The sequence below is a fragment of the Magnolia sinica genome, chromosome 3 (genome assembly GCF_029962835.1).
Source record: "Magnolia sinica isolate HGM2019 chromosome 3, MsV1, whole genome shotgun sequence".
NCBI classification, from domain to species: Eukaryota; Viridiplantae; Streptophyta; class Magnoliopsida; order Magnoliales; family Magnoliaceae; genus Magnolia; species Magnolia sinica.
This window is the reverse complement of record NC_080575.1, coordinates 995,326-1,005,170: the sequence shown is the minus strand read 5'-3', so window position 1 is coordinate 1,005,170 and position 9,845 is coordinate 995,326. Positions and strand designations below refer to the sequence as shown.

The following is a 9,845-nucleotide window of genomic DNA, read 5'->3' as shown; positions in this document are numbered from 1 at the left end:
AAGTTCATATACAAAGCTTATATGTTCTTCCTTTAGAAAATCAGTATCATGCTCCGAAATTTATATACAGTGTGTGCACCCTCAAACTTGAGTTTCGACTTATAACTCATAGAGTGAGTGTACTTAATTCTTTCTTTATATAGTTGTCTAGAGGCACAAGTTAATGAATTCTAAGTTCACTTCTAAATTTAACATCTATTTATCCATATTTGTGTTACATTTCTATATTTTCAATCATCGTATTTTCAAAACTATATCATCTGAGTCCACTCATTTAAAACTTCATTCAATTAAAAAAGAAATCAAATATTGTTCAACATAATCGTATTTAATGATGAATCATATTTATTTATAAATAGATGCAATGAAGAAATCAAACTCATAAATAATAAATATATAAATAATTAATTAATCTAACGTAACAAGTTCATCTTCTACCACATTCGACCATTAGTCTCATGATTCACCCCCCAATTGGTCCTCATTTCCCGACACTTAGTTCAGATTTCCTGTTTCATTCATCTCTATACGGTTGTCAATTCACAATGTTAGCTGGCCAAGCTAGTGAGTAAGCCCATCATGATTCATGCATATCATAATTAAAATAAGATGCATAAATGTGGTGGCCTTATTTTCCACTGATTGGGTAGAGCGTCGTGGGTTGCCCACTACTAGAAAATTTCTTTTGATAAGACAAGGGCCGGCATTAGCATTGAAATGAAGTACATTATCCGGGAGGTGAACAAAGTATCGGATGGCCTAGCTCATATGCGCAGTTCCACTCAAACGAATATGATATTCACAGTCACCTCAGACCTTCCGCCCCTTACTAGAGGGGAATTAGTTTTGGACCGAACGGGCTTGGGCTCAATTAGGGGTCAATTATAGGTTTTATTTTTTTCTTGATTGTTAATGTATAGCCTCACGATAGGCTACCCCATGGTGAAGGTCCAATCCGAATGTGTAGATCTCTATTTGCTTCATATGAATATAAGTCATTAAAAAAAAAAATTGGCCTGTCCACTTAAGTTGGATTTCATCAACAACCTGTATCTTTTTTTTTTTTTTTTTTTTAAGGCTTCCGTATATTGTGGGCATCTAAGGATGGTCCCTTAGGTCACCCAGTACTATAAATACATACAAATCGTCCAAGAAGTGCCTCTAGATATTCAACGTAGTTATGTGATGCATAATAATGGATATATGAAAATGACATGTATATGATATTAACAGTTGTCACATATATACATAATAACATATAGCATTTGTCAACAAATTTAACAAACATTCAATACAAAGGATCACAATCATCAATAAAGAGAAAACACATTGGGATCACTCACTCAAAATTTGGTACATGAATTCCAAAATGCTACTCCAAAATAAATCAATCGACAACCACCTGAATGCATAATACAATTAAAGCATATTTACATTTCAACAACTTATATAATTAGCCTCTCATATGTTGATCAAATCTAACTTATGAACTATACGAAGAATCTAACCATTGGCTTCAACACTTTTAACTTTCATTTTTAACATATGATAATGAATGGGTATTCTTCACTTTGAGATTCACTTGATTAATTTGAGGTGATCAAAATTATTATAATATTCTTGAATAATTAAGGATAATTTTTTGTATTCAATATCAAGTTTTGAAATCAAATTGATTATTCTAAAGGTCGAATCCAAGATGGAATCATCCTTTGATCATTCGATCGATGGTTATGCCTTGCTCTTTTTCTCCTTTTTCTTTTTTCCTAAAAACAAAGTTATTTTCGTACAAAGATGTTTACCGACAATAAAGAAAGGAAAGTTGGCTATGCCTGGTTGGCTTTTCAACCGTCTTCTATCCGTCACCTCGTACATGCGGGAGCGGATTGCCTGCCATATTCCCGTGCCAGGCTGTGCAGGCAGAGATGTACGTGACAATTCCACTACCTCCGTATGTTTTACAAGTCGGACAGGATTCTAAAACTCACGCAAACTCATGTGGGCCTTACGACGCGAAACAGCCGGGATTGAAATTGTGGGGTGACAGAAGAGTTGAATCAGTATGCTATTTGATCCTACAGTTTATCTAAGTGGTAATAACCCTACGAACGGTTTGGATGGCATCTGAATATCATGGTCAGCTCCAGGTAGCTTTCAACGGTGGACGATTCAGTTCCCCCTGTTTAGTTGTTGTGGCCCACCTGAGTTTTGGATCTTCTTGATTTTTAGAATCCTGCCTATAGTAGTCTTTCAAAACAGATGGACGGAGTGGATTTCTCAAGTACTTCTCTGTAGACCCACACAGCACTGGGCTCAGGTATATATGTTCCTGGGATCGCAGGCAATCCGTTTCCCGGATCGGCGAACCAGGCATCATAGTACTTAGGTAACCATCACAAATCAAACTGAAAGATAATCTGGACCGTTAATTTGTGAGCCTACATCGAGAATTGCACATGCTGGACGGAGAGTGGGTCCACGTATTCGATATGCGTGAAACACGTATTGGAGATGGAGAGGATTTCGGTATTATTTTTCTTTGATGATGCTCGGTGAAAGTCACACGTGTAAAATATCCAAAAGCTCATCACACGGATCTAAAGACAGTCTGATTATGGGAAGGGCCACAACTAAATTTGGATTTTGATCTGCCGTCAATTTTTATCGACTGATAGTTTGTTTGGCAGAACAAAGTCGTGTCCAGCACACCACAAGACGATAAAATGCAAATTCTACGGGTCCTTATTTTACTAACCGTACATTTATTCGTACATGTATGGAAAACGTGAAACACGTGTGGAAGATCTGAGCTTTCCATCAAGTTTCTAAACAATTCTTAGATGCTCTTCCTAAAAAATCAGACAGCTATGCTACTAAAGGTGAGGTGATTTTATTTTTTGCTTTATTCGCTACAATTGTAAAGGAAAAGAAGAATAAGGACAACTTGAGTGAGTTAGAAGCAGAGAGAGTGGAAGAAGATTGTTTGTTATAAATGCAATGTAAGAGTAAGAGACTCAAATTGTCATTGCTCAGAAGCAATTGGAAATAATATGTCAGGGGATTGGGTCACCAACGTTGATTCGGAGATCCAAAATAGGAGTCTTCCGATACCAATTTGGAACAAGCGGTCGATTTACAAGATAGCGGAAAACTTTGGCAATCCTGAACGCAAAGAGGCCTACAAGCCTAAGTTGGTGTCCTTTGGGCCCTACCATCATGGCGAATCTCAACTGAAACCTGTAGAAGAACACAAGTATAGAGTGCTCATTCACTTCCTTGGAAGAGCAAACAAAAGCGCCTGTGATTGTGTGGCTGCTGTGGGGGGAGTGGTGCAACAACTGATGGACTCCTATGATCAGCTGGCAGAGGAATGGAGAGATAGAAAGAGATTTTTGCAGCTGATGATCCAGGATGGATGTTTCATGATCGAGATCTTGAGAAATGTGGGAGAGAGCGGAAGTGGCTATTCAGATGATGATCCCATCTTCAGCAACCATGCAAGGCTATGTAATCTGCCTCGCATAAAGAGAGACATGCTAATGATTGAAAACCAGCTTCCTCTTCTGCTGCTGAAGACGTTACTAGCTTTTGAAGCCAGATCTCCCCCGGTGAGACTTTTTTTTTTCTTTAATCCTTTTTACTTTCAAGTGAATTTGGTTGCACCCATATTTCATGATAAACTAGCCTGATTTGGTGCCATATTAATTCATGAAATATGGTGCAACCAAACACTCCCTTTATGTGTTATGAAGATCGGGAGAACACGTACCTGAGCATGGACTGCTTGGTCGCATCGCCAGTTACCATGAAATATCGAAATTTATATGGATAGCAACTTGAATCAACATAACGTTTTCTTTTCATGCGTGGAAGCATGTTTTGCACCCAAAGTAAATCTTAGCCATTTGATTGGTGGCCTTTTAAACAAGGGTCCATGTTCAAAAGGTAAAATCAAATGTCTAGCTAGGATTACTCCTTTGGTGTTATTTTGGTCCATTCATGACTGACAATATCAAGCACCACACCGAGTACCCAAATGGGCCCATCTTCATATGCAAGGAAATGGACCTCGGACATCCATAATAACATATATACCATATTCGTTTCACCTGTTTTCACCCATGCAGGATGAGGAATACATAAACAAGCTCGTAATGAAACTTTTTGACCCCGGCTGGTCAACCGGTATCATAGGCCAGCGCCACCATGTGTTGGACGTGGTTAGGGAGAGTATGCTTCAAGTCACAGTACCGGTGCGGCGGAGCATATGTTCACGAAACAGATCGATGGGGCAGAGCACGTCTCCACAAATATTTAACCGATCCGGGCAACCAGATGCATCGACGGGGCAGAACATGTGTCAACCACCATTTGAGCTATGCAAAAGGACATCTCAAATCGAGAATGACAAGCATGAGGTGATCTGGCCGGTGACACAGCTTCACGAGGCTGGAATCAGGTTCAAGAAGATCGAAAATACGCAAAGCCTCAAAAGCATCAAGTTCGATAAGGGCTTCCTCTTTTTACCCGGCACCCTCAGCCTCCCTGTGATAGAAGTTGATGATGCCACCGAGTCTAAATTCCTCAATCTAATAGCATTTGAGCAACTTCATGCAGGTGCCGGCAGTGAAGTGAGTTCATATGTATCCTTCATGGACAATATTATAGATACAGAGAAAGATGTAATACTCCTCAACAAAAAAGGGATTATCAAGAATTTTGTGGGGACTGATGAGGCTGTGGCAAAGCTCTTTAACGGAATCGCTTATGATGTGCCCATCGATCCAAATAGTAGCCTTGGAAATGTGCATAAGGATGTGACTGATTACTGCAAGAGCTATTGTCGCCAGTCGTTTGCCAACCTCTGGCACACCTACTTCAGTAGCCCATGGTCTTGCATTTCCCTCTTTGCTGCAATTTTCCTCTTATGCCTCACTGTCACCCTGGCCGTGTACCAAATCCTTGATTTCTATAGGAACTAAGGCACCATGGCCTGATCTTGGTGATCTATTATTCCTCCTGAGTTGCTTGATTGCTTTTGCATCTTTCTATCATCATCATCTTCTTCTTCTTCTTATTCTTCTTCATCTTCTTTAGGTGTCAGGTTTTCATTTCATCTATCAGTGGATTGAGTTCTATATATAATTTGTTTTCTTTTCGTTTTTGTAATTCTTATCGATTGATTTTCCTTTTGCATTGATTTGATGCCTTACGCTTTCCTTTTCTCCTGAAAACTCTTTCAACCCATTTGGATGCCAAAACAATCTATTTTAAGGAGAATGACCCTCCTCTTTTTCTTCATCTCCATGAAATAGAGCCTGCTTCAATTATCAGTTTTTATTTATTTTTTAACTGAAGTATATTTCATAGATCAGAAAATGAGCGTAACAAAAAGAGAGGCAGCCGCATCTATCATATACCACTATCTAAACTGGACAGGATATAAAAAGCTAGCCTACCAGAAAATGTGACAAGTACTATCTCGGCCGTAGGTGTTCCTTTTTCCGTGCAGGAGTGAAAGTGTTCAATGCATCAGATGCTTGGTACGGCTGTTTCTTTGTCCGACAGCTTTATGAAATAAGAACGGAGGAATGTGGTTTAAGATGATATCCAAACAGGACAGTGATGCTTTTGTGGCTGTGTTTACGCCAATGGCTGCTGATTGTGTAATGCCTTTTTGGCTCTGTGTTTTCACTAATGGCGTTTGATTGTGCAATGCTTTTGTGGCTTTTTGTTTACAATAATGATGTTTGGCTATCTATAGTGATATATATTTCAAGTTTGAAGAATAATATTTATTATTATTTTTACACACGCACTGACGCCGGAGTGGAATTTCACCACCTATGTGTACTCGAACCCTTGACCAGGTGTTGAAACTCTTGAGAGTCTACCATAGGAGAAAGACTAAGGACCCTTTTGAAGAAGAATATAAGAGTGTAGGATTTGATTATGTATTACAATTTGATGCTGGTTTCTTTGATTGTCCTTTGTTGGGAATTTGCATAAGCAAACTCTGCATTTGGATCACATGACAATAAAGCAAATATAAACATGCATGCATAAGAGTACATGTGTTTTACGTGAAAAATACTTGTGGGAAAAAATCATAGCACAAAGCAACCACAAATCACCATGAAGGTAAAAGTATAAGAGATGGATGCATTCATAATGTCAGAAAACCCTCATTTCTCCTCCCTGCACCCTAGAAAAGCAAACTCTGAATTTGGATCACATGACAATAAAGCAAATATAAACAAGCATGCATAAGAGTACATGTGTTTTACTTGAAAAATACTTGTGGGAAAAAATCATAGCACAAAGCAACCACAAATCACCGTGAAGGTAAAAGTACAAGAGACGGATGCATTTATAACGTAAGAAAGCCCTCATTTTCTCTTCCCCGTACCCTAGAAATGATTAGCCCCTCTTAGAAGAATAAGAAGCAATTCCCACAATTTCTCAAAACTACGTGCTTCAGTCAATGGGATCGACATCCATCAAAGGCATGTCGATGGGATGGAAGCTCCCTCGATGGCATCGAGTGACACTCTAAAAACTGCCAGCCGTGTAATTGGAATAAATTGAGAGTTTATCAATGGGATCGAGCATATTTGTGAATGGCATCGACAAATGCTCGATGGATCAAGTGGTCCTTTGATGGCATCGACAAACCTTGATTTTCAGTCAGATTGAAGACATCTGACGATAATTTCTACCTTGGATTCAATATTCATGCTCCATTGCTTTGAGCTCTAAGCTCCATCTCTAATTGCCTCCATTATTACTTTACAAATGTTGTTACTTTTCTTACATATTCTGTATTCATCAAAACTTTGCCAGTCTCAGAGAATCCGAACATAATCGGAACTTCTATGTGGAACCACCTTCATAAGCACGTCGGTGGGATTTATGATTTTATGATGATCCAAGTTAGTGGAAGTCCTAAGTCACGGTTCACGTTGCTCAAACGCAGTCCTAACCCAAAGTCGATTACTGAGTCGTAGATCAAGCTGATTTTATGATTCGGACTAGCATAGAGAAGTTTACCTAATGGACGGAGTAGATTCCACACATACAACATGGTCGCGCTCGAGAGGATTCCCATCCATGGGAGAGCATTCCGTAACTTTACGGGAGAGCATTCCGGATAAAGAGGGATAAATGTTCTGCAATTCAGGTACCGTGATTTTGCTTCTGAGAATCCCCAATGAACTCGAGCGAGTAAATATAACCTCTTGCGCTCACTTCTCACACATGGGAATGGCACACATGTAAACGATCCAAAAGCTCATCAGAGAAATCCCCACTATGGAGATTTCTTCTTCGAAAGAGTGAACGAGTTCTGATTGTGGAACGACCCACAACTGAATTTCGATTTTCAACGGCTGTCAATTTTTCTCGACCGACAGTTTATTCTTCACGGCTGTTGATCGCGTCCAGCGCAACAGTAAAGAATAACATGAAAATTTTATTGGTTCTTAATTTACTAACTGTCCATTTCTTCATACGTGCGGCTAATGTGAAACACGTGTTTGAGATGTGAGCTTTCCATCAAGTCCATGAACAATGCTTAGATTCTCTTCCTCAAAAATCAGACAGCTACGCTTTTGAAGGAGAGTTTCTTTTCGATTTATTACCCGCAGCTGTAAAGAAAAAGAAGAAGAAGAGTAACAGCAACTTGAGTAAGAAGACGAGTAGAAGAAGATTGTTTGTTATGAATGGAATGTAAGCAGAGGAGACTCGAATTGTAATTGCACGGAAGCAACTGGAAATAGTATGTCAGATCTACAATATCCTACACTGAAGAATTGGGTCATCCAAATTGATTCCAGGCTCCAAAACGTGAGTCGTCCAATGGAAGATGCAGTTTGGACCAGCCGCTCAATTTACAGATTACCGAAGCTCTATGTCAATCCCCGCCGCAGAGAGCTGTAAAATCCTCAGGTGGTGTCTTTTGGGCCGTACCATCACGGCGAACCCCACCTGAAACCGGTGGAAGCGCATAAGGAAAGAGTTTTCTGTCGCTTTCTTCAAAGAGTAGGAAAAAGCACCAGTGATTGTGTGGCTGCCGTGGGAGTGGTGGTTCAACAACTGATGGACTCTTATGATCAGCTTGACGAAGGATGGAAAGAGAGCGGGAGATTCTTGCAACTGATGATCCTGGATGGGTGTTTCGTGATCGAGATCTTCAGAAATATTAACCCCAAATTCAGTGATGAATATGCATATAATGACCCGATCTTCAGCAAACATGCAATGTTTTGCAAGCTGCCTCGAATAAAGAGGGACATGTTGATGATTGAAAACCAGCTTCCTCTTCTGCTGCTGAAGACGTTAGTAGCTTTTGAAACAGGATCTCCCCAGGTAAGAATTCTTTTCTTTTAATCCTTATTATTATTTTCGGGTGCATATGGTTGCACCAGATATCATGATATTCCATGATTTTTTTATTTTTATTTTATTTTATTTTTGAATATCATGATATTCCATGGTTAATCAATCTAATTTGGTGCCATAATTCAGAAATATGGTGCAACCAAACACACCCTTCATGTGTTCTGGAGATCAGGAGAACACGTACCAGGACACCAACTGCTCGGTTGCATGACTAGATTAGATGATCCTGACCATCCATTTCAGGCGGGGCCTATAAATAACAAGGGTCCAGTACTTTGAGATTTTTACTATGTCATATCCACATTTATGTGTGTAGCAACTTGAATCAACATAGAAGGTTTTCTTCTCATATGTGGATGTTTTGGGCGCCGGAGGGAAATAGAAGGTTTTCTTCTTCATCTTCTTCTTCTTCTTTTTTTTCTGTTTTTTTTTTTTTTTTTTTTTTTAATGTATTTTTATTGATTGATTTCCCTTTTGAGTTGATTTGTGGCCTTACATTCATACGTACTTTCGTAACCAAAACTCTTTGGACCCGTGGCCAAACAACCTTCGTCCCAGCTCGGATTGGGTTGTGACCCTCTACCCAAGTTGGTGACGGAAAAGCTCCATGGCCCCACCTTGATGTATGTATTATTTCCTTGCTCTACATTTTGTCTGCTCGTTTTAGGTTATTTGCCCAAAAAATGAGCCATAGCCAAAGCTCAAGTGGACCACACCACGAGGGATTGAATGCTTACCCAATGGGAATGTTTATTTTCTTGCTATGATAAGTACCATGCCAAAGATTTGAAAATTTTGAGGAAGATCCAAAGCTCTAAGTAGATCAGAATAGAAAGCAATGGGAACAATGATGCCAACATTGAAACCTTCCTTGGGTCCACTGCGTTGTTTATTTGCCATCCAACCAGTTGATAAGGTCACACGGACCTGATGACAAAGGTAAAACATAAATATAAGCTTCATCCAAAGCTTCTATGGCACTAAAGAAGTTTTCAAACGTAAGCATCCAGTTTCCATTGTTTCTTATGTTGAGGTCCACCTAAGCTACCTCCTTTTTTTTTCTTCTCTTTTTATTAATCATGGAAAACGAACTCTAAAAATTGAATGGATGGTTTGGATCTAAGACATATATCATTGTGGGGCCACCGAAATTCCACGAGTCAACCCGGCTCCCACTCATGTGTTATACTTTACCCAATCCTACTGCAGATATCATCGATTGATTTCCGACTGCACAGACTGCAACATCCCAACGTCGGAGCCTGATCAGTGCGCAAGGAAAGATGTATACATAACTGAGATTTGGACATTCAAGGCTCGAGAACAATCCGAACCCATCTGATCAAGGATGGATAGAAGAAAGCAGCATATTCATTGTCAAAGACAAAGAAGAAAAAAGAAGATTAGGCATTTCAATAGATAATTACTACTGTAAATTATCATTT

General features: G+C 39.4%; 2 protein-coding genes across 2 annotated transcripts; both read left to right on the top strand.

Moving 5' to 3' along the window:
• Positions 1-3,050: 3,050 nt before the first annotated feature.
• Positions 3,051-5,331, top strand: LOC131241355 (UPF0481 protein At3g47200-like). Its single transcript, XM_058240172.1, has 2 exons — positions 3,051-3,608; positions 4,128-5,331. The coding sequence occupies exons 1-2, from the start codon at positions 3,051-3,053 to the stop codon at positions 4,980-4,982; spliced, it is 1,413 nt and encodes a 470-aa protein (XP_058096155.1). The 3' UTR covers positions 4,983-5,331.
• Positions 5,332-7,658: 2,327 nt separating this feature from the next.
• Positions 7,659-8,779, top strand: LOC131239214 (uncharacterized). Its single transcript, XM_058236815.1, has 2 exons — positions 7,659-8,367; positions 8,527-8,779. The coding sequence occupies exons 1-2, from the start codon at positions 8,098-8,100 to the stop codon at positions 8,677-8,679; spliced, it is 423 nt and encodes a 140-aa protein (XP_058092798.1). The 5' UTR covers positions 7,659-8,097; the 3' UTR covers positions 8,680-8,779.
• Positions 8,780-9,845: the final 1,066 nt, after the last annotated feature.

Coding starts and splice junctions, on each gene's coding strand:
- LOC131241355 (XM_058240172.1), top strand. CDS start 3,051: ATGTCAGGGGATTGGGTCACCAACGTTGATTCGGAGATCCAAAATAGG. Junction 3,609..4,127: donor TTGAAGCCAGATCTCCCCCG/GTGAGACTTTTT, acceptor TCACCCATGCAG/GATGAGGAATACATAAACAA.
- LOC131239214 (XM_058236815.1), top strand. CDS start 8,098: ATGGACTCTTATGATCAGCTTGACGAAGGATGGAAAGAGAGCGGGAGA. Junction 8,368..8,526: donor TTGAAACAGGATCTCCCCAG/GTAAGAATTCTT, acceptor GCCATAATTCAG/AAATATGGTGCAACCAAACA.